General features: G+C 44.3%; 1 protein-coding gene across 3 annotated transcripts; it reads right to left on the bottom strand.

Annotated features, from left to right (window-relative positions):
• Positions 1-9,885: 9,885 nt before the first annotated feature.
• On the bottom strand, positions 9,886-23,979 carry INSIG2 (insulin induced gene 2). 3 transcript variants are annotated; one of them, XM_086465460.1, is made up of 6 exons: positions 23,951-23,979; positions 19,253-19,593; positions 16,231-16,355; positions 13,796-13,962; positions 13,289-13,388; positions 9,886-12,797 (listed from the first exon to the last, which is right to left on the bottom strand). In XM_086465460.1, the coding sequence occupies exons 2-6, from the start codon at positions 19,494-19,496 to the stop codon at positions 12,756-12,758; spliced, it is 678 nt and encodes a 225-aa protein (XP_086321586.1). In that variant the 5' UTR covers positions 19,497-19,593; positions 23,951-23,979; the 3' UTR covers positions 9,886-12,755. The 3 variants fall into 3 exon arrangements, with proteins under 3 accessions (XP_086321586.1, XP_086321587.1, XP_086321588.1); XM_086465461.1 differs by lacking the exon at positions 23,951-23,979 and adding an exon at positions 20,555-20,607; XM_086465462.1 differs by lacking the exon at positions 23,951-23,979 and having other exon boundaries at positions 19,413-19,440.
• Between the last annotated feature and the right edge of the window lie 347 nt (positions 23,980-24,326).

Genomic DNA, 24,326 nt, shown 5'->3' with positions numbered 1-24,326 from the left:
AACCATATGGCCTGGGACCTGATGAGAGCTATTCAAACGGCTGATGTTATCCCAAAATTTGAATAACATCTCCTGGAGAACGAGAGGCAGAAGGATCAACACTTAATTGAATTCAGGATTTCATTTGCCTTGGACTAACAGCTAAGGAAACTGATTTCATGTCTTCTGTGAGAAAAGTGAGATAAATGATGTGTACATGTGTCTCAGGTAAAATATTTGATCACTTACCTTCTTAGTCACCACCGGTTTTTAATCGCATATTATGTAACGATACACCCAATACAGATTACATCGGGGGGAAAAACCACAACCCTGCAGCCTACAGAAACTAGAAAGTAATTTGTCTATGGGAGGAAGGACGCTCTTTTCTGCACACTCCGTGTACAGCATCATTTATCATCCAGGAGAATCACTCAGAGGCAGCAGAACAATGCTCAGCTAAAGTCACATCAGGCCAACTGTCTTCTTAGAGGCTCCTGTCCTGATAGTAGCCAAACCCTACGACTTTCCCAGGGCAAAGGCCTCTAAGGCAACGCCAAATCAGTCAGTCCAAACAGGTTTATAAGACTTTTTAAACTCTTGGGCACTGCAGTATCAAAGTATGGTCTTTTCCAGGCTACCTCTGCGACAGTGCCATATTCACAGACCTATTGCACTTGCAGATTGAAGACAGATCTATTTGGTAGTAACAAAAAATAAAATAAAAAAAAAAAGAATCCCAAAGCTCCAAAGCCAAACCCTCCAAACAAATTATTTCCTACTGAAAAACTTTTCTGATCCTATGAAACCTAACTACAGTTTGGCATGTTTTCCCAAACACAGCATGCAAAAGTAGTAATATTTTATGTTGTGATTATAGGACATTGTGGGCTGCAGCCATCTGCTAAGAGAGGAACATTCTGCTCCCTGAACATCCTGGCTGTAATTTGCACAATGTTTGAGTTTCTGAGAGTTACTGGGAGCTCTAACATGGTGTGGATACCCATCAGCACTAACAGCACATAAAACATGGGAGAGCTGACTCGGGGGTGACAGTGGATTTTGGCACCTCAGGATTTTTCCCTGGGCAGTGGAAAATATTCCAGCATGAACTAAACACGTAAAAAGGTTTCCCCAAAGCATGTGCTGCCCCTACAGCAAACAGAAAGCGCGAGGGAGCGTCTCACGCAATAACATCATCTCCCTTTTTCTGAGTTACAGTTGGGTTCAATTTTCTACTATTGCGGATCTTTGGGGTGGGATTTTTTGGCAGCGTTCACCCTTGGCCTAAATCCTCTCCCATTGGAAACAATGAGCCCCTCGACACCACCACCCCCCCACCGCTTTAATGGCAGAAGAGCACAGCCAGCACAGAGCGCTTCGGGAAATCCCTCCCCTCGCGCCCGGTCCCGCACAATGGGCCAAACGTTTCATCCCTGCGTGAAGCCTGAACAAACAGGCGTTGCACAAGGAATCGCGGTGGGGAAGGGAAGCCGTTGTGCCAAGGGCTCTGCGTTAGCTGTTACAGCTCGCAGGCTGCCATTCCCGGGAAGGCGGCTGCCCCCCTGGGGAAGCCTGCATCCCCCTCGCTGGTGGTTTGACCGAGGCCCATGCAGCTCTGCGAGCGGTGGCTGACGGGACCAGGCTGGCCATGGTGCGGTTCGTACCTCCATATCCTCCTACGGATGACAAACATGGCAGTTTCTGAGTTTGAGGGCTGTTTACTGTAAGGTCAGTTCTGGTTCCCTGGTTGCAAATTTTGATGCAGGTTAATATTTTTTAAATCAACCCATTTCATTCATTAATGAAAGAATAATGTGGCCACAAATCATTACATAGATCTTCAGAAGAAGAATAATTTGCTGTTGGTTTGAAATAGCTGACAAAACCATACTTATCACTCAAAGAAAAACTAAACTTGGAGAGAAGACTGGGGTGAAAGGGACGTCTATTTGTCGCACCAGCCACACCCAGTCATTTCTTGACAAAACACGTCTGAGTGCCAGCTCAGCTTCACCCAGGCGTCAAAGACAATCTGCGCTGAAAGACCTGCAAAGTTCAGCCACATTTTCCTCCTTGGGATTCACAGGCAGGCGTTACAGATGGAAACATACGTGGGAGTTTCTTCACCCGTGGGCTACCTCACAGGAAAGGGCACGGAGGACTAAATACAGGCTCCACAGACTTGAGCCTATGCCTATCTCATGCCAGCCAGAAAACTAAGTCCCTATGGGGTGAAGAGTGTTAATCTGCTGCTAACACATACTTTCACATCATTATTTCTTCCTTGTCTGGGATGTTTCTGGTGTGGTTCATTAATGCTTCACCCTGAGTCTCAGGATGAGTTTCTGTAGGCCAAAAGGAATAAATAGCTTTTTCTTCTGCATTAGGCAAAAAGGCACAGCAAACGGACTCTCCCAGTTTACATTAGCTGAGGATCTGTCCCGTCATCTTCAATACCAAGATAGCTGAGCATTTCCTATTGTCCTTCTATAGAGATGGCTACAGCAAAGGCATAAAATGCTTTCTTCAAGCAGCGCTGTGAATATTGTGCTCCTTTAAGAGGTAAATAAAGAAGACATCACTGCTGGATGTGTGTCCTCTGGTAGCAATCAATGCACAGCATACACTTTTGATGAGGTTAGATAACAAGCATCACGTGGAGAGAGGAGTGCCATGCACACACAACCTTCTGAGTACGTGTCAGCAATAAAACGGGAACTACAAAGGCAAGCAGTAGTTGCCCACTGTAGGATGTCTCATCTAGTTCAAGTTCAGCTGTGCAATACAAGCCCAACTCTCTGTAGTTTGATAAAAAAACCACCCTAAAACAACAACAAACCCCCCATACACTGCTCCGAAGGATTAGCACAAGGATATATCTTTGTTCAGAGAGCCCTTTTTAGTTTTGAAAAAGGAGTTTCTTACATCAAAAATAGAGAATTCTTTCATGTTACTGTCAGCTCCGTAGCCCACCTCAAATTGCATTATTACCACTGACAGAAAGACAGGTGTTAACAGCTGGAGAGAAAACAAATGTAGAGCGCTGTGGCAAAAATTGAGGAGAAACAGATGTGTGAGCAACTTTGTCTTTGATATTTATTTTAATAGTGCTTCTCAAATGTGTTTAATATTTATGCGGCTACAGTCTCAGCTTTCACTGGCAAACTAGAGCCAGCACAGTGCGTTATTCACCTCTGCCATCGCTTCTTTTCTTTTCCTCCCTTCTAACCGTCATAAAACAGCATCTGTAAATCTCTCAGGAAATGCCCGTTTATTCCTCCTCCCCTCCCCCATCATAAAATGGATAGAGTTTTTTAGCAGTGGGAGTTCAGTGTGATTAGTATGCTAATACGGGCGAGAGAAAAGGAAATGGAGATGAGAGATATGGTCCTTTAGCGAAGAAAAGCAGGAACAACTGAAAGGAGGATCCCTGCTAATCAATTAACCTACAACGGACCTAATGCCATAAGAAGCTATTGTGCATAAAGGGACAAAAGTCTCGGTGACAGATGGCACTTGGGCTCATGATATTACGGGGCCACTGCTTGAGAGCTTGTTTACCTCCCACACAGGGGTAAGCAATAAAGCAATAAAATTGCTTATTTATTTTAAAGAGAGAAGTTGAAATGCTTATTTACCAAATCAATCAAGGTTTACTAAGGCAGAACAGCCACAATCCTCACAGCCCTAAAATGCTGGATACTTCACTGATTTCAAATAGCAATTATCTATTGCAGTTTCTTGAACCCGCTCTGCCTGCAAAGAGACATTTCATTTGCAAATTTTGATGAAAATTGTCATTTTTTTAATTGCCTATTTCACCAATTTGAATTTTAAAACAAACGATTAACTAGAAGCTCATTTTTACTTGCCTTGGGCAAGCCCGGAAAATATTTGTCAAGACCCAAGCTTGTCTGCTTAGCATTTGAGTTGAGAAATGCACAACTGCCTTCAAGTCAACATTAGCTGTGACAGAAGCAAGACTATTATTTAACAGTAGCTGAAAATGTCAAAAACAAGCGGCGTCTGGCATTTTGACAAGACGGCGTTGAAAAGAAACCACTTTTTTTTTTTTTTCCCCAACACTCTGTTAACTGTAAAGCAAAACTGTACAATCACCACTTGGCTCCAAGTACGGCTTTGGTGGGTCCCTTTGAACTCGTGGGGATGAAGGAGAGCATGTGGGTCTCCATCTTCTGCTTGCAGCCACCTTAAAGGTCCAACCATGGGCCAGACCCTCCATGCTTCAAACAAACCCACGCTCTGTTCCCGGGAATGGAGATAGCATCATCTCACAACTCGTGTCTGGCCTCGGGCACATCAACTCGATGAAGACATCCCGAAAGCGAAGGACACATGTAAATGCTTAGAGGTGTATGTTTTAGATGTTAACTGGCTGTCAGAATGAAATGCAGGTGTTATTTTAAAAGTAGGTGTTGTGCCTGGGCACTAATCAGCCTTTTTTACATTGGCATTTGTAACAAAGGGTTGGCAGATTTAATTAAAAATAGTATTGTGATGAAGAGAAGCCAAATATTGAAGTGCAGGAAAACTAATACCTAAAATATTTCTTCCCATGGGAAGATTAAGTTGGAAGTTACTGTTTTAATCAACAGTAAGATGTGACAGGGCTTACGATAAACAATATTGCAAACTGTCTCAGGGAAATAGCGCAACGGGCGATAAGATATTGTTTTCGAGAATTTTAGATAGCAGAATGAAAAGGCTTTAATAATTTAAGGGACGCCAAAGTGATGAACATCTGTTCATCTTCATTGCACACACCAGATACTCTGCACCATTTATCTGAGCCCGAGTAGAACAATTCTGCAGCAGCTTTTCCTACCTGTTAAGCCCCTTTAACATCAGTCAGCATTAGGCAGGGTATCAAATCCCATAAAGATTTGTCTATACAAGTGTCAGCTTTCTGTTTACGTCCTTCCTCAGCAAAATCTCGGCATGTGCCTCGCAGCAGCTGTGCAAGAGAGACATCAGAGGATGTGTCGCACGGTCCTTTTTCTAGATCACATCCCCGAGTAATCTGCCATGGAGCAGCTACACGACCAACCTCACCACATCTCCCTGTTTCAGTAGTTACTGTGACCTTAGAAATCACAAACTGACAAAGTCTGACTGTTCATCAAAGCATAAGTATTCCGGGAAAAGCTGATTCAGATGATGTCAGAAAGCACGTATTCTCCTCCATAGCCTTGAAACCCCCTAATTTGGGGGTTTCTGGTAGCAACTGGGTCCCCTTCTTGTTGCACAGCATCTCTGGTGCCTCGCTTTGACGGCCAGTGGAAGGCAGGAGGAGCCAATACCACTGACATCCAGTGCACTGGTGCTGCAATGGAAGGAGGGGACTGGGAACTGCTTCAATTCAGCTTATTTTATGTCCTGGGAGTAGACTAAGGGACCACATTTGTCAAGCCAGAGGTTGCGGGAGCAACACAACCATCCTCATTTACCAGTGAGCTGATCCAGAATGGTGAAACCCAGTGGTTTTTGAATCCCAAGAAGCACTCCAAATCCTGGGACCTGGGGTTCAAAAAAGCACCTTAAAGTGGCACACGTGGGTCTGAAAAACCAACTCTTCCTCTAGACTTTAAGTATACGCCCATGGAGGTTAAGGTCTGAATGCAAATGCAACTTGTAGTATCTCTGTCTGCCCCTTGGTACTTAAGATGATTCTCCTTTATAAATTTACATTTAAAAAATAATCAAAAAGCCAGTCTGTGTGGATTACACAAATACCATTGGTATTTGTCTTCATGCTGGGCATTTTGACCCCACATCTGAACTGAACTCTCTTTGTATCCAGCCAGTTTATCAAGTGACCCCTCATCTTGCTGCTCGTCACCCCTCGGACCAAAGTCTTCAGAACAAACTGAAAAAAAAGTTTCCAGGGATAGGTACAGGTCTCACGTTCTACTAGTTTCATTATTTCTTAACACTGCATTTCTACATTTATTACTCCCATAGTACTACATGTCTATCAATTCTTACACCACTTATCACCCCAGGGGATACATCACTACGTCGATTCATGTCCTTGAAACACCAGTCTTCAGGGTCTTTCAATTCATCTTCTTCAAGCCACAACTCCAGCTGCATTTTTGCTGGTTACACTGACTTGAGGAAACTGGTTGGTAAGAGGAGTCTGAGAGCACACAAAGCAGTATTATTTCTCTCTCTCCACTTTAATCAGAACAGGCACAGGTCCAACACAAACCCTCAGCTGAATTTCCTAAAAGCAAAGCAGTGGACAGAAAAAAAAACAGGCAAGACCGTGGCAAGCATTTATGACAACAAGGTCATCAGTGGCCAACATTTTGCATTTGCATCATTATTAATCTGATCTGCCCGATCTGATTCTTATAAGTCAGTCCCCCTGAAGAGCTGATACACCAAATAAAAAGCACACATTGTAAATCAGAGAACGATGACAGTTTTCATCAGTGGTGAACGAGAAGAGGGAAAGGCAGATTCTGCAGTGTGCTGCTCTTACTTGTTGCACAACATAGGAATTCTTTTGACCTGTATCACATGAGAAAAGAAACGAGGTCTAAACAATTTCATCCCTTTCAAACACCGTGGGCCAAATTCCCAACCAGCATGAAATGCTGCATATCCACTGACATCGATGGAGCTATGCCAGTTCAGCTGAGAACTTGGCTTTGCATGTCAGTTCATTCAGCAATGATTGCACTTGACGTGCAGCACAGAACGAGCAGTTGTTTTTAGAAAGAAAACAGTGGAGCCTTTCAGTGCTAACCCAGCCTATACATAGTCCCGGTTCCAAGAACAGGATTAACTGTCCTTCGCTCAGGCTCCTACATCTTTTTGCAAAGGAAGAGTGAGGAGGAGGTAAAAAAGCATATTCCTCCCTCTTAGGCACACTGATGGCAGGTCTCGCCACTCGAGACAAGAAATTATGGTCTGTAGAGCAGGGCAACTTCGCTTTTCGTTAGAACCTATAATTGACGTATGCACTTGGTGGCCTTCCAGGGACGTTCTCCCCACACCCAAACACCACGTAATCACAGCCCTCACCTTTACCAACCAAAGTGCCCAGGGCCAGATCAGCGGTTTCGCACCAAGTTCAAAAGAACTGTGTCAATCTCGGCAAGAAGCTGCTAAAGCCATTTACCCTATGAATTCTCTGGTGACGTAGACAGGCTCGCCCCAGGCATCCCTCCTCATGGAGTAAACAACTGGCACAGCTGGGTTAGAGTCAAAACGCGCTTTGGTGATCATGGCCAATAATGTGATGCTTTTGGAGAACAGCTGAAGATCAGAAGTCAACACAAATGCACTGCATCTGTAAGGCTCCCCTTCCCCTCCTGTTTTGAAACCCAGGATGAAATCAGAACAATCACTTACTGTCCTTTTCTTTCCTGCAACGTTCTGCAAAATGTTGGAGCTTCTCCTTGCAAAATTTCTACCCAGTGAATTAAGCTACAACCCTATTCCTCCCTGCCTTCTTTTAGTTCACACATTTTCCCTGAATAATTGCATGAAACAAATCTTGCTTTGAGGTCCGATTACCAAATATGTACCTGAAACGTAGGTTTGACTCATGTAACACAAGGTATACGTTGAACTCATCAAAGAACAGAAGTACTAGAATTACATTGTGAATTCAGACAGCAACATATTTATAAATACAGATTTCTTTTCAACAAATATTTCGCTGTATTTCCTTAAAAGGCAGAATTTCAGGATTTCTACCAACACATTCAAAAAAAAAGCAGACCTTCTGGCTATACCTGGGGACTTTGCCATTGTGAATACTCTGCAACATGTGCATGTGCACGTGCCCCTGCATAACTACAGTACAACAAGTCACTCCCTGCATAGAGGTTTTTAAGTGCAAAAGTCAAGGCAGAACTGCTGCCAGCACAGAAAGTGAATCCTATGAACTTTGCTCTGGGAACGCTGCAGGTTTTGTGTGCCTGGCACTGATGCACAGGGCACACTGGACACCACTGAGCTCTCAACTGGCTTGGCCTGGGGAATCTTGGTAGCAGCCCTTTCTCTTTATATGCTTTCTCATTTGTGTATGTTGTTTCCTATCTGCTGCAGTGCTGGGCAGGCTAAGGAGTAAGTGTGAAAGTGCATCAGGAGCTGCTAAACTTTGGCGCTTCAGAAACAAAGAGCACGAAAGAAAAACTTCAAGAAAATGCAGAAGTGTTTCAACCTGGATTCCGGCTCCAATCAGATCAAGAAATGACCCCTACCACCTCCCCAGTGCGGCTTTTAAGTATTCAAAGCACAGACTCCCAGTATGCTGCCTGAAAAGCCCAGGCATAAAGTTTATCCTTTAATTTGAGGCTTTGTCATTTGACCGAGGGGAGGTAATCAGGACAAGACTCTGGACCATGCTGTTCAAAACATGACAACAGACACACCAAAAATCCAGGCTGGCTGCATGAAGCAATTAAAGTAGTGTTTACTATTCCATGACAGTTAACATGTTGGACTGACCTTTCATTTACTGTTTAGTACTGAACATTAAGCTGCAAAATTACTCATGCTTTGCATTTAGTACTGGCATCAAAACTAACAGCATTAGATAGCTATTCCCACAGCGAGACACGCGTTCCCTCTGCCCAGCTGTGCATGCACTTTCATAAGCACTGTATTTGATATTTAACATCACTTCCACAGGTTATATTCATCCGTTACCATTAGGAGTTATTGGTAACACTGCTCCAAAATATAAAAAGCATATGCAGTATGTCCGGGGTGACGCAGCTGGTAAAATCGTGTCCCTTCCTTACATGCCAGGAGAGATAAAAAGGGAAGGCTGGCGTGTGCCCACAGGTCCCTGTGGCACCTCCCAGCCAGATGGCAGAAGTACAGAAGCTACAGAGCAGAAGATTCTTTTGTTTACTCTCCTTCTAGCTGCCTACAGCAGCCACATTACACAGGGAAGCACAAGATGCGTTTCACGTGAGCCTGACAGTCAGAATACTCTTTCTGAAATGGGCAACTTTCCATTTGATACCCTCAGGCTGAACTTGGGCAGGAAGGACCCAGAGTTTCCCTTCCCCAGGGTGATGCTCTCACGGAGAGGCTCCAGAGGAAAGGGAGAGGTTAAGCCTCTAACAAAGCACCTTTGCCCGTGTGCTTTTGACCGACATCAGGGCCACGACTACGTAAAATTATGGTTATTTCCACCTTGTCTGCAATTCCTCTGATCAGACACTTGGCATGCCCAGGGCTCTGCATTTTGACTACAGAGTTTGGGGTTTTGGGTCACAGGTTGCCCCATCCAACACAAACACAGGTCTTTTCCATTCACCCCCTGCGCTCTTCCCAACTTTCACTTGTGGTGCTGTCCTGCTGTGGGCACCGCATCTCAAATACTGATGAACCTCTCTTTGCACCCTTCACCTCTGCCTGGAGGCTTTTTCATTACCCATTTCTAAACCTCTGTTACATCTTTTCCGAGGCGATGGGCACTATGAACGGACAGTCTGTGAACACCAGAATGACATTCAGTTCATATCCAGACCGGAACATTAATAAATATATTTATATTAAGGGATTCCCTTCCATGCGTGGTGGGTTTTTTCATATTCATAGTGTCTATTAATAGCTAAATCTCTATTTTCTGTATTGCAACTGAAGATATCTGGCTTATTTTCCCCCAGCTCAAATATACCCATTGCAGATCCAGAAGGGCAAATTTTCAAAGGCTGCTCAGCATGCTAATGACGAGAGAATCACTGCTGATTCCATCTCGCCTGCTTCTTTTTCAGTATTTCTAGACAGGTGTTTTGTGCAACCAATATGCCAGCTCAATGGTCAAAATTATTAAGAGATTGCTGATAGAAGGCAATTCAGTGTATTTTTAAAATCAGCATCATTTTTTAAAGAAAGAAGAAACCTATCAAGCAAGGTTGTAATTGTATTTAATGTACATTTTGCTTTTAACAGCAATTTGCCAGTTTAAACAGTATAGACCTTACAATGCTTAATTAGTGAAGACGTTATAGTGCTTATAAAGTTGTATCTAAAATATACCTTATTCATTCTCTATTGAACAACATTTTTAAGACAGTCTAATGTTATAATTACACACTACGCAGTAGCAGCATGTTCACACCACTACAGTTAAGGCCGTGTCAGCATTCTCATCATGAACCTTTTCCCGGGTTTGAACACATCAGCCATAAAATTACAATGCAGTTTGAAAAAATATAATATCCAAGATGTGAATCCTGTATTGACTTTAGTCAAATAAGAATAGTAAAACACATATAATAAACGACTCCACCCAAATTCACTTTGGATGACTGCTGCCTTTGCACAACATGCTCAAAATTTCCCAAATGAAATTGAAAAGAAGTTAGTGGACAGCACAGTCTAGTGAGGTTTAGATGAATCTGAGTGCAAAGTGTTGCAGAGTGGGTGCCACAGGCGCACAAGAACCACTTCTCACATACTGCACATTTTAACACACACAAGGATCCTTCTGTGTAAATAGTTATACTGGCAGGTAAAAGCAGTTCTACCACCAACTGAATAATAAAAACAACTCATCTCCAGTTGTATACACTTACTGGTCATGATGAAACTAAGTTGTTTACCAAGTCAGCACACTGCCTACTGAGGTACCATGTTATTCCGTACAGCTAGGATAAGAAATATCTGAATTTTCATGCCATTCATGCCCTGATAATTCAAGAGGGACTCATCATGCTGCCCACCAAGCTGAAGCCATTTAAGTAACGAAGGCTGATGAGGCAAAATACTGTATGGAAAGGGACCCAACAGCTTCCTCAGTGAAATGCCAGAGCCTGCCTCAAGAAACTCACCCTTAGTTCATGCCCTAACAGTCTCCTGATTTTATTAATAAAATGCTTCTTATTGGTGTATGGTTTGGTTAAAAGAAAGTCTCTAGTTGGGGATCTACTTAAGCATGTTCTACCTCTGCTTAAAGCCAAGCGCACCCGTGCGTGCTCTCCCGACACACCACCCAACGGAAGGTGCTTCAGGTGTTGCATTGTCACGGAACCGTGACAAGCTGATGGAACTCTGTGGAGCTGCAGAACCAAGCCCGTCATGCGGCATTTGCTTATTTATTATTTTTACACTTCCCCATTGAAGAAATTTTCCTTTTGTGATCACCTCTTTTGTTCCAACGCTTTTAGCAGCACTCCATTGCATACTTTTCAGACTTACAGATAAGCATACAAGACTGAAAAAAGAGTTGCCTATTTCGAGCCTTGTGTACAATGCATACACACATTTATTAATAAAAACTTGTCTAAACATCTATTTGTTCTTTGGACCAACTCCAGCCTCCCTAGGTAACTGTACACATCTTAGAAACCTTTCATGGAAGATTTAAAAAATAGTACTTCAAGACAAAAAAAGGAAAACAAATACATTAAAACATCAACACAGAGACAAAAGGGGGAAAACAAAGCGGAGACATCCTGTGCCAAATTCACTGCTGGCACAGGTTAGCAGTGTCCTCTTGAAGTCTGCTTTCTGCCTTCTTGCACAAGTTCTTTCATCTCATGGTCTTAAAAGGGAGCCGCAAATCCAAGAGGAAATTCCACGTACGCCCCCAAATATGGGTCACACACTAAAATCCTTCTTAAGAAGGGAACATATTAGCACACAGCCTATTTCAGCTCTCTGTCCTAACAGACCTTCTGTGCATATGCACCTGTAAAACAGGGGTAACAGTATTCCCTTACCTCAGAAAACTGCTATAAGAACAAATGCATTTATGGTTGCCTGGACCATAGTCACGGCAGTAAGTTTACCTCAGTACCTAAAATACAGCCTTGCCTCGTTCTGCTGATCCCTGTGAGCAGAGCAGGTAGCACACAAGAACTACCAAGAGCAGCATCGGTAACGGAGTGTTTTACAACACTATATAGTAGTGGCTGATTCAGTTCAGCAGAATTAAGTTTCATAATAAAAACTCCCTAAGATTTTTTTTTTTAATAAGGTAACAACAGAAGTCAGCTTAAGGGATTGTACAAGAATGACCCTAATTGTATCCTGTGACTCAACACAACAAGCAGTTTCAGAATCTGTCCACATCTGATGATGGTCCACAAATTCATACACAAACACATACACTGGTTGTACCAGGGGCAAAAATAGGAAATTATTTCCAGCCTTGGTTTCCATTTCTGTGTCCTGTGATACTGGGCACATACCACACACAACTGACATGCTATGGCAATAACCCATGCAATCTGTATTAGCTTTCCTCACCTGTGATGTAAGACTGATACAGCGTGTTAATAGGCAGAAGTCAGTTACTTATTGCATCAAACCTCACCTGTAATCCATGAATTCATAAAGATATTACGGGCTATCATCAAGGAAAGAGATGATCTTCATTCCTAAATCTGAATTCCCTGTCTTTCACTGAGCTATTAAGAACAAATTCCTCAAAACTTTCAAAGTAAAGTGAAGCAGAAGTTTCAGCTGCAGAAACGTAGTGCAAAGGTTCGGTTTGGCACTGCAACGTTATGGACAGACAAGATTAGATTTGGAAAAAAGAATCCTATAATTGAACCAGTATTGTCAAAGGTATTGCATACTATTGTGACTTCACAGTAATCAAAATCAGACATCAAGGTTTCTATAGAAGCAGCAATCACAGATTGCAGTAAAGTATACCACTCAAGGGAAAAAAAAATTGCATTTTGGCAATTTCATAGTCAAGTGTTCCTTATGCTCCTCCAACAGTCATTTGTCAGATATTTTCCTGTTTAAAAGGTGCACACTGTTTCTCCTCAGTCCTCGTGAGACTTCTCTGCAATGACTTTGCATTCATACTGAAAAACAGAAGTTGACAAAATTAATAATATTAATTTACGTAACTAATGAGAAAGACTGCTATGAGGGTGATCCTTCTACAAAACGGGCGATAGAATAGCTTAGCTTACACTGCACCCAGGTAAGTTTGGTCTCCCTGAGTTCAGCACATGCACTATTGGCTGCAATTTCTGTCTCCTCAAGCAGCAGAAAGAACAGTTCAGACTTAGGGGATGGCCTGACTCCTCACCAAACACAGGAGCTCTTATTTAGCTCCTGGTCCTGAAAAGACTAGAACTATGCAACCAGGAGCACCGAGCAGAGTCACGGGCTGTACTCCGAGTAACAGTACCAACAGCTCACTAACTAGATCAAAAAGCAATGATTACTGATTTCCACCTTACTCCACATCCACAAGTCAAATAGCTGGTTGGCACACAAGAAGGAAGGAACGACATGTAGCCTAAAACTTGTACTAGAAGGCAATTGACACCCCCCCCCCCAAACTTACCATTGCCAGCTGCCTGCCGATATTGCCCATAGTTATTCCACCAGCAAAAAATATACACGGCAACCAGGAGCGAACATAAAGGAAATCCGGAGACGTGTATCTAGAAAAGAACACACATTTTTGAGTTCAGCATTGTGCAATGAGTAGGCTCCTCCAATCACGTGAGACAAATCCACAAATTTAAACATTAGGACATTTCAACTCATAAAGACATGTATTATAGAAATTTAATTACTCGCAGCAAGTAACAAAGGAGGTTTTTTGATTACAATCCCATTTGTTTAACTAAAAAAAGCACGATACATTGTTGGTAAGGTAGCAATTTTATTGAAATAAGCAACTACCAACTAAAAGTCTCACTTTCATGAACAGTCCAATTTATGTCACACTCAAAATTAAGTGCTGGCAGCTTTGGAAATCATGTCAAATTCTACCTTTTCAGTTATTCTGATTTTATGTTACACCTTCAGGAGACTATCATTCAACCTTACAGGAGTAACTACTCACTGATAAACTCCATTGTAGACCAGAAGTTGTGACACCAATGTGGCCAGGAAAGCAATTCCCACTCCAAGACCAAAGCCACTTCGTGATCGATCAAACGTCCACCACAGTCCAATTGACAAGGCTGCTAATGTGAGAGACAACTGGATATTGTTGGCAAAATCCACCTTCTGTGTTGACTGTTAAGGATAAGCTTGGAAATATCATGTACAAGTGTAAAGCCGTTTTCTTCATTGTGTTTACCATATTTTGGAACCACTGAAAAAACCACCATAAAAAACCCACATCACTAGCTGTGCCAGCTATCACACAGCTATCAGGCGTAAGGAAATAAGCCTTGCTAACTGTGGCCACTACATCAGGAAACTAAAAACTTTTGACACTTCTTCACCTTTTTAGGGTGTTCGCACCATACCAGACAAGGCAGGTGTTTTATACAGACATACAGTACAGATGTTACTGTTCAGAGTAAGGACATCTCATCCTCACCTGGTCCTTTGTTACACCAAGCTTGAAATCTTAAATCTAGCATTAGATTCCTCCAAATGACAGCTATTTAGTGAAAAAAAGGTATTTGTCACTCTTACTTAATTGCAATTTTAATTTACATGCTAGTTTACATTCAGCCAAAAATTAGAAATGTTAACATTTTCTATAAAACAAAATGTAAGTAATGTTACTGTAAAAGTATTCCTGTAAATCAACATTGAAAATCAGCTTTGTCAACTCTGTGATAAAAGTGTGAAGTCACTCCAGATACCTTTGCAGTGTTTCACATTCTTCAAACTGTTTTGGAAATACTACCTCGTCCTCATTATTCCTGCCCAAAACAGATTATTAAAAAGGAAGCTGTCAAGTTTCATAAGCCTGAAAGCAAATTTATGGGATGACAACATAAAAACCCTGCCCTATTTTCTCAACAAAGACCTGGAGAGAGACCTAGAGGAAATGAGAAAGTTCAACTTACTGAAATAAATAATTACAAGGTAAAAATCAATAGCATCAGAAAAAAATGTCAAAGACCAAAAAACACACCAAATATGGCAATGGGCAGAACTGGTAATAAGCTGAAAAGAAAGCAGTCTGGAGAGCTGTCAAGGAGGAAATACAGACAGTACATTAATGATGTGCTGGAATACGTGTTACAGCTGTTAGAAAACTGCAGGAAGGTTTGCTGTAAATAACCTGACCCATGCAGAGAGCAGCTGTCAATCCTCCTGTATTTCTCAAAAGCAGCAAAGCTGCATGTGCTTACGCAACAGGTACCGTCCAGGCCGGTGAGAACCGCAGGACCAGATTAATGCATCTTTGGCAGGGAGAGCAAGGGCTGTGAGGGACAGTGGGAATGACTCTGAGCCTTGGCAGCTCCAGCTCATCCAGCCATGCTGGACAGGACGGCTGGTGGGAACAAAACCAAACAACAACTAAACCCATCCGAGGGCCAGGCCACCTCAGTAAGAATTCAGCCAGCTCTCACATCTCTCACTCAACCTGCCCTCTTTTCCTGGAAATGAGGAGATTCAGTAGCACTCGGTCAGAACTTCTTAGCACAGTTTCTGCAAACCCTGTTGGAGCTGACACTGAAGCAGATGAGAGCTCCAGAGATGATCAACTTTCTAATTAGAGTTTACAAGACCCCAGCTTTCACAGACAGATCCTGGTTTTACCTGACAGAGGAGGCACTAGGCATGACTACATAAAATCACTAAGACACAGCCCTGCCAGTAAGGTGTGTCAGTCCACGTTAGAAGCACCCCGTCACCCAGCATGCCCTCAGCTGCTTCGGAGGGAAGGGACGCCAGTTTCGAGCAGACTGCTGCAAGGATGTACCTGAATAGCTACACAATTAGGAGGAGTATAATGTACTGCAACACACTGACTGCCTTCTAATTGCTCTTACTGAATGATCACAGGAATGGTGGCCACTCTTTCAGCATCAAGGCATTATTTCCAGAACGGGGTAACAACACTCACTTGCTTTGTGTAATCCTGGGTATCACCTGGTCCCAAGTTTTCCCCGTTCTTTGCAAAATGCATGTGCTTCACTGATGACCTCAAGACTGGGTTTCAACCTCTTACTACGGTGTTAAAAGGACATCAACCCTTGGAATGTCTTAAAGCACTTTTCTGTGGTAATGCCTACCACATAAATATTTCCCCACACTGACTTTAATTATTCAAAGAAAATAAAGACTGTAAGCAAGACAAAGCCCAATACTGAGACATTTCTAATGAAAAGCTTTTTCAGAACAAAAAGACATGAGACTTATCACAGCCAATACTGCTACAACAGTTTAACACTGTTAATATTCTGCAATTCCCTTACAAAAATGCTGCACGTTATATCTTTCACAACATATTTACCATGACTGACTATGTGAGCTTTGTTTTAGCAGAAACCCGTTCATTATCACCAATTTCATTAGAATATAGGATACAGCGCTGGCATGATTTATTCCCACAAAGACTGCTACACATCGCATCACACTGGACCATTCTCTCTTAAATTTATGTGGCTCTCCCAGATGTCTGTCCATGCAGGGGTACAATAACCCAATCACAGCTGTGGAGACAGGAAAGAAAAAAGGTCCAGAAGGTAAAGAACTGGCAATATTTAACTAAAATAAAGACTATTTAGATTTCAATAATTATTGTCGCTACTGAAACAGATCTTTTAAGGATAAATCGTACAAAACACACATTGTAAAAGAAGCGGAATTTCAAACAATTTCATTATTTTAAAAAGTCCTGTAAAACTCCAGCAGCATCTTCAACCACTGCAGCAGTGACCTGGCAGAAGTAGCAGAACAGAGACAATTTGAACTAGGGGCGGAGGATGACAGAGCTCTGCACCCTGCCAAAATCTGCAGCCTCACATTATAGTTCAAAAAGAGCAGGAATAGCTCGCAGGCTGGCCCTTTTGAAAATCCCACATGTCAAACATACATGTTTAAATAACTGCAAACAAACACACCACAGTAAGGGCAAAGTGTGGTTTGTAACATCAGGATTTTGTGTCTTCTTTCATTGTTGTTACAAGCAGTTTTTGTTTGGATAATGTTTTTCTCTTCTTCAGTGCTGCTATAAAGGCTCACACAGGAGAGGGAAAGCCAAGAGCCTACCATAGCTGCTGAATACAGAAAGCAAACGGGACTTTCAAGCCCATGGAACTGCCATGCTCTTCAAACATCTCTTCATAAATGTGTTCTCTGCTGCAACTGCAGCTAGAAAGACAACACCGCTGAGGAATAACACTGGTGCTTAATGTTAAACTGGTGCCACAGTAGGGGAGCAGAGTCTGAGTCACTGATACGGACTCCAGTGCCCTCAGCCTGGCATGCTGTTGGAAGTACGTTATGGCAAATGCTCTTTATTCTGCCAGAGAGGAAACTGATCTCCAGGATTCAGGAAAATAAATCACCAGTAAAGCTGGAGAGGAAAAAAACCTCCCTGAGTAATTTTCTTGCCAAAGGCATTGGGCCAAACTGATGACTAACAACACTGACGGACTTCTCTGAAAGCAGCCTCGATCACCACTGATTATAAACATTTGAAATACCTTTACTCTGTTCATAATAATAAACCATACTGCAAAGAAATGTTTCTGTCAATTCCAGGAAGGCTGTGCAAGTATGAATGGTAAGAACATGGGTAAATTATCAGCATTTACCACAGAGGTTCCCTGTTTGTATGCTACCAGAGAAGATAAGGAAAGAAAACGGAGAAGAAAAGATGATAATAAAAAAGAAAGAACTTGAACACCTCAACAGGGGTTACTCCTGCTGGGAAAGGCCAATTAAGGCAGTAGTATCTTTAAGTCAGGTGGCTTAAAAATCAAGTAGTGCAAATGCCTAGTGACTACACTTTGCAAGTCACATCCAGTCTTTCCATCAAAACCACCAACCCACCAGAACCAGAAAGGTGCACGAGTTCCTTCTGAGACAATGGCAAGACCTAGCCTTCACGACATCCCACATGCAGCTGCAGACAGTGTTCTCAGACGACCCAAGAGAGCAGAAGGTGCAGCCTGATGCAAACATGACAGTGAACACTGCAAACCTTACATGGTGCTGCTGCCATTTCAAGGGATCCTGCCATTTCAACCCCCACTACTCCATATATAAAAGATCAAACCTTTACCAGACATGTTTGTCAAGACAATCAGTTTAAAGTAAAAAAAGAAAAACACAGCAAATGCAGGATACAAACCAAAAAAACTAATCTACGATCTTGGCAAGACCACAGAAAGAGGATTAAGACAACTAGCAGATAAAGCAGGTATGTAACTGCTGCCACAACATGCCAAACGTTTTTCCACAGGAGAGAAAAACTGACACATTCAGAGAGATATTTGGAGGGTTTCCTTTCAAATCAAGCTTCTCTATGACATCTGGGGTGCAGTATTTCAACAAAGTATCAAAAAAAAAAGCAATTAGACAAAGGGGAAAAAATAGACTTAAGTATTTTCATTAGCAAAACAGTAATGCCAACTCAAAAGCTTATTTATTGACTCATATTAATACCCAGAAATATGAGCTTCTCATTTTTTTTAAAACTGATCTCTAGGAAGATACCACCTTTACTGTAAAGGTTTGCTAAGGCAGAATCTTCCAGTAGCGGCTGCCAAGAACATTCCCTTAGTAAAGCACAAAACTGACGCATGGGATCAGTGATCTTCAGGGCCAAGTAGAAAGCCAAATTCCATCAGGCTTGTAACATGGACTACATCAAAGAAGAGGAAAAAGGGTTATTTCTTACTACCTACAGTAGACATCTCACTTAAACTAGCTAAACACGCAAAAGCCTCAACTCCCTACGTGGCCACGGGAGAAACGGAGCGTGTTCACACCATCCGACGATACATGAATCTAACCAAGGTGCTCTGTTCTGCAGCGTGCCTCTACAGCCACAAACTGCATGCCTGGCCTCAGCGCCCTGAGACACAGCCAGGTCTCCCAGCTTTACGGAGTTAAAGCGGTACCTCGAACTGGAAGGAGGGACAAATGGGAAGCTGGACCGCAAAAGGGAGCGGACCGCAAAAGGGAGCGGACCGCAAAAGGGAGCGTTACTCAGGGTGGTTTGCTGCGCTCAAGGTGCTGTGTGCCCCAATCTGACACTTCCAGGGTATTTTCAAGGGCTGCCCGTAGAGCACACTCCTGTAATTCAGCCTCAAGTTTACAAGTGGCACAACATTCTAAAGTCTGTTGAACTTCTACTCTAGCCAAGCAGAAAAAGCAATGCTAACAATATTACAGTAAACAAGGTAGCAGAACAACAATTTCTGGACACACGCATGCATATTTGTGATTACACAGGTAGATCAGAAGGATAGTAATAGCTCAAAAAGGGCAGTGATGCTGGAAGAGAAATTTTTACCTTCCACACCTTTCATATAGTTTTTTATAACTACCTATCCACTCTTTCATCTCATGCCAGGCATACATACATGACTGAACTTACCTGACGCTGTCCCACAGCAAGGTGGGACCCACCAAGCTGAGGAGAAGATGCTTGTGATCACATCAGGGGGGAAGAGAGTAACATTTCTCTGGATCTGAAGCAAGTTTAATACTAACGCAAGAAATACGCCAATAAAAAACAGCACTATACCACGAATTACCAAATTCATGCCACGACTGGTTACAGACGAAATGTAGGGGCCACACTTTTTTGGTAAGGTTGGCATTGCATCGTTTTCTGCCATGACTTCTTATGTTCTCAGAAACATCCAACAGACTGACTAAGGAGGATTCACTTGCAATCAATATTTTGACTCTTCTCAATTAGGAGACACCCAAACCCTGAAAAATAATAAAAAAGGGTGAAAAATGCAGCTATAAGAAATATTAAAATATATTTCTCTTAAATAAATTGGAGATTGGTTAAAAAATATGGCTATTGTATTTGTCTGAATTTTCTGAGGAGGCAGTTAGCCATTTGAGAGCAGAACCAACCACAGCTGCAAAAAATGCCTTACAAATAAAACAGGTTTTACAAATAGCTTGCCTACTAGGAGATGGAGGAGAAGGAAACACGTGGGTTGGGACAGTTAGGAATGTGAAACCAGAGGTGAAGAAAGGAAACCAGTATCAGATGGAAGAAAGGCTTGCTTTGCAACAAGTTGTGTTTCTCCCCTCCTTTAAGCAACAACTGGAGATTATGTAATTCAGAAGCAAGTAAACACAGCCCTTAGTTTCAAGTCAGCCCACAGGGGTTCAGAGATCTTGAAGAGACGCCAGAAAACATTTCTCGACTGGAAAGTGAAATCTGAGAAGTATTTTTGAGGACAGAGTCAGAATTTCAGCAATCCTGCAGCACATCCATTTTTATAAACCCAAACTCATCAAACCAGGCAAGTAATCTCCATATAGAGAAGTATTTACCAAAGTAACACACTTTTGGTGAAAACTGCCTTACATTATCACAAACCATAATTGTAATCAGGCACAAAAAACCCTGGGACTGAAGGGAAAAGGAGCCCCCCCTGCCCGTGCACTAGGTAGAGTCCTACATGAGTAACTCTGCCGGCACTCCAGGAACGGCCGAGTTCCCATCCCAATCACTCTTTTTGAGAAAAAAAAAACAACAAAAAAACAAAAAACTGTCCATCATGAGTCTTGTTATACATGGATTCAGTGCCACATTCATGTATAACAACAATTTTGATCGACAGCTTAGCCACCTGGAACTTAAGAAAAAAAGCCCTGACATTGTTTTTAAATTTGAAACTGCCAACTGGCGGCGGCTTTTGTTAACTCTTACTTAAGGCCAGGTGGGCACAACGGGAACCAAACCAGCACCTCCATCCCCCTTCCTCCCCGGCTTCAGCAGATCCCAAGGAAGCTCTCAGAAGATGCAGCAGCAGCGCAGAGGACGCAGCATTCACTTCCGTTGATTGAAAGCCAAAAGGGAAGTTGAGTGCTTCCAGGCTCGTTAAGACACTACAGGTGATGTAGTACAGATGCAATGCCACGCCGTGGCATCCCCCATCACTCAGAAAAAGTTCCAACAGGCAAAACAAGAGGAAAAAAAAAAAGTTCTGAGCACACATAACTTCCCACTGGCAGTTCGGGGAGGCAGCAGAGTCCTCCTAAAAATGCACAATCTTTTCTACACATCTGATTCCCCGCGTTATTTGTAATCATGAACACATCTTGGGGGGAAAGAGGGCAAGGCGATGTCTGGCTTCTTAGTCAGCTTCCTGGCTTGCACTGAGCAGATGTCTCCATCAAGGCTGGCACTAGCACTGCCACGCACTTCCCTCAAGCAAAAAGGAGGTGCTCCTCACTTTGTTTGTTTTTTCCCTCCTCCGGATGGCATGACAGTGGAACTTGGACAATACATTTAGCCTCCGGGAAAGAAAGCACAGAGTCACAAATACATCACTATTTCAGCTGAGAGTCTCCCCTGTCCCTGGGGCTCTGCCCACCAGGTGATCCCAGGAACAGAAATCTTTCCAATACACAGCATTGGAGACCGTAGGTCTCAATCACAAACTCTGCAGGAATACCGTACCTAATGGGGGCTTTTAAACTGTAACGTCCCTTCTTAGCTTCAGCTTGACTAGGAAAACAAGCTAAACTCTTGACTTTCCACTTACTTCACCATCCCAACAGCTCTTGGCCCTTCCTGAAGTCTGCACATCCCTTTTTTTTTTAATGCATGACCAGGGCTGATGTATACAATCCCAGGTTTGGCCCTTAGAGCCTTGGGCAAGAAAGTTCACACTTTTGTCCTTCTCTTTAAATGAGCTCTTCTGCTGCACACCGAGGATCACAATTTCTTTCTTCACTGCCATAAAGCACTTGCTCACACCTTGTGATACATTACTACGCTCAAGTCTCTCTTCTTTCCTGTTACTGAACTCCTTGTCCCTTGGTACCAGCCCCAAACCTTGCACGCTGAATTTCAGCCCATACGTACTATTTACTCCGACACTCAATGTCACCGCATTTTTCCTGTAGGCTGTCTCAGTCCTCTTCAGCCCTGCAAATGGTTTCCAGCTTTGGGTCATCAGCAAACATCATTGCTGCATCCTGTTTTGTGCACCAAGGCCATCAACTAAAATACTGCGCAAGACCAGCCAAAGTCCCTGTCTTTGATGAAATTAATAATTTCCCCGCAGCCGCTATTTCCCCATTTTATACTATCTCCTGATATCTCCCTCTAACGAGACTTTGCTTCTTGTAGTTCTTCAAATACCAAAATTTCCAACTTAATTAAGAATCATCAGCTGTCCAACATGGCAATACTGACATAAACACTGATCGGAGCTTACTTTTTTTTTTTTTCCTAGAAATGCTGATGATCAAAGGTCCAATTTTATTCTGGCATAAACCAGTTTCAGTATACAAAACCTGCATTTACCTGATTTCCATTTATTTAATATGTCATTCAGCAAATACATGACATTTAATTGTGAAAGCTTATCAAAATGTAACAGGACTTTCCTATGCAAGGAAATCACTTACTGCTTTTATACAACCACTGCAGCTGCAAGTTATTCAAGGCACCAGCAACAGATTTTTACTACGAGGTAAACAGCCTCACCACAACAAGGGCACTTGGGTGCGTACACATCAGTGAATGTTTGTAACAAGCAACGCAAGGTCCCAAATTAGCATGATGCAGTAGTTTCTGTCCTGGTTTCTCACCCTACACATATTGTTCCTATTTGTTTTATCCCAGTTTCCAAATTTTCTCTGCCCACTGGCTCTACGACCTTCTGGCATGCCTCAAACAGAGCAACGGGGGAAGGGAGCAAGGTGACCAACACTCACGTAAAGATTCTTCAGTGCCTCAGACAGCCTGAGTTCACGATGCTCAGACACAGCAAAGATATTTACTGTTATCACCTTTCATGAAAATAGAAATTAAGATCTCTGAAGAAGACATCACCTCCTTCTTCTGGACCGGGAAGCTAGCGTGCCAACAGACAGAGGAGACCATGTCTCTTTCCTTTAAGCCTTGTATTTTACTCAGGGTTTCCTCTCAGATGGGAACAGTTCACATGTTGAACCAACACTACTTCTGAGCCTTCATCTCTTGGGAATGCATATTCGAAACTGTAACACCACACTGAAAGCTACAGGCTTGGCACTGCCACAAAGCCTCAGCTGCGCTTCCCCTCCTCGGTGGCACACAGCTTCAGCCCAAGCTTTTTAACGCGCTATGCAAGAGCATTATATATGATTCGCAGGGCAACCACACTATGCCTGGCATTGCGCAAAAAGTTAACAACTAAATTATCACCCTCAACATTTTCAAAACACTTAGTCACTTAACTGTCTTCTAATTAGAAGATCCATCCTGCAAGCGCTCCCCGGTGCGCTTCATACTCATGAAGAGCCTTCTGCTGTGTGCGCGAGTCACAACTTCCGACACGATACAGACACATGAGGAACAACGGAGTGTAGCGGGGGCCAAGAAAGAGAAGATTTATTTAAGCAACACCGGGCAAGAGATGGCAAAAATGGTGAAATGACAAGAAACCATCTGTCTTCTGCGAGGCAAGGCCAAAAGCAAGCCACCCCCCTTCTCCGGGCACCAGGGGAGGCGGCTCTCCCGGCCGCTCTGCTCCGGATCCCCCGAGTCTGAGGAGCCCTGTCCGCCTGGGCATCAAGCCGGTGGGTCGCTTCAGGCCAGCGGCAGGACCTCTAGCCCAGGCCGGGCCCATCAAGCAACACCCGCGGAGGGGCCGCGGGCCCGACCGCGCAGGGCCCAGCCCGCAGGCAGCCGTCCCGGCCCCGCCTGCCCGAGGGAAGCCTCGCCAGGCAGAAGGATCAACCACCGCCGGGGCGAACGGCCCCCGCCGCCCTCTCCTTCGCTCAGCCACTGCACCCGGACACGGCGGGCAGCCGCCGCGGCCCCGTCCGGCGCAGGGGCAGCCGGGCCGCCCGCCGCTTAGCGCCGCGCCCTCCAGCAGCCCGGCCGCGGCGGGGCCCGGCGCCACCCCCGCCCCGAGGCAGGGCTCCGGCGGCGGCGCTGCCACGGGCTCAGCCGCCCGCGGGGAGGACGCGGCCGAGGGCGGGGGGCGCCGCTGCCCGCCCGGCCCGGCTCGTCCCCCGGCGCCTCGCACAGCCCCGGCCCGCCCCCCGCGCCCCGCTAGCGCCGGCCCACCCGTCCCCTCGGCGCGGCCGCCGCAGCCCCTGCACTCACTCGGCCTCCGCCATCTTCTCCCTCCCCGCGCCAGTCCCCGCCCCGCGCAGCCTCCGCAGCGCCCCGCCGGGCCCCACCGAGCAGCTGACGGGGGCGGCGGCGGCGGCGGCGGCGGAGGGGCGGGCCGGGCGCGGAGCCGGGCCTGGCCCGGGGCCTGCCCCGCCGGGAGGGAGCGGCTGGGCGCTCCAGGCCGGCCCGGCCCGGCCCGGCCCTCGGGAGCCGGCCTCCGCGCCCCGCCGCGGCGATGCGAGTTGGCTCTCGGGGGGGGGGCTGGTGAAAAGGGCCGGGCGTGCAGAATGGACGGAGTAACTCAGAAACTTCGCTAGGAGTCTGATCTGTGCAGCGCTGCTCGTCCTCCGGAGAGGGGTTTGTTACC

This window comes from Leptosomus discolor, chromosome 5, assembly GCF_034619465.1.
Source record: "Leptosomus discolor isolate bLepDis1 chromosome 5, bLepDis1.hap2, whole genome shotgun sequence".
In the NCBI taxonomy this organism is placed as follows: domain Eukaryota; kingdom Metazoa; phylum Chordata; class Aves; order Leptosomiformes; family Leptosomidae; genus Leptosomus; species Leptosomus discolor.
This window is presented reverse-complemented; position numbering and strand designations above follow the sequence as displayed.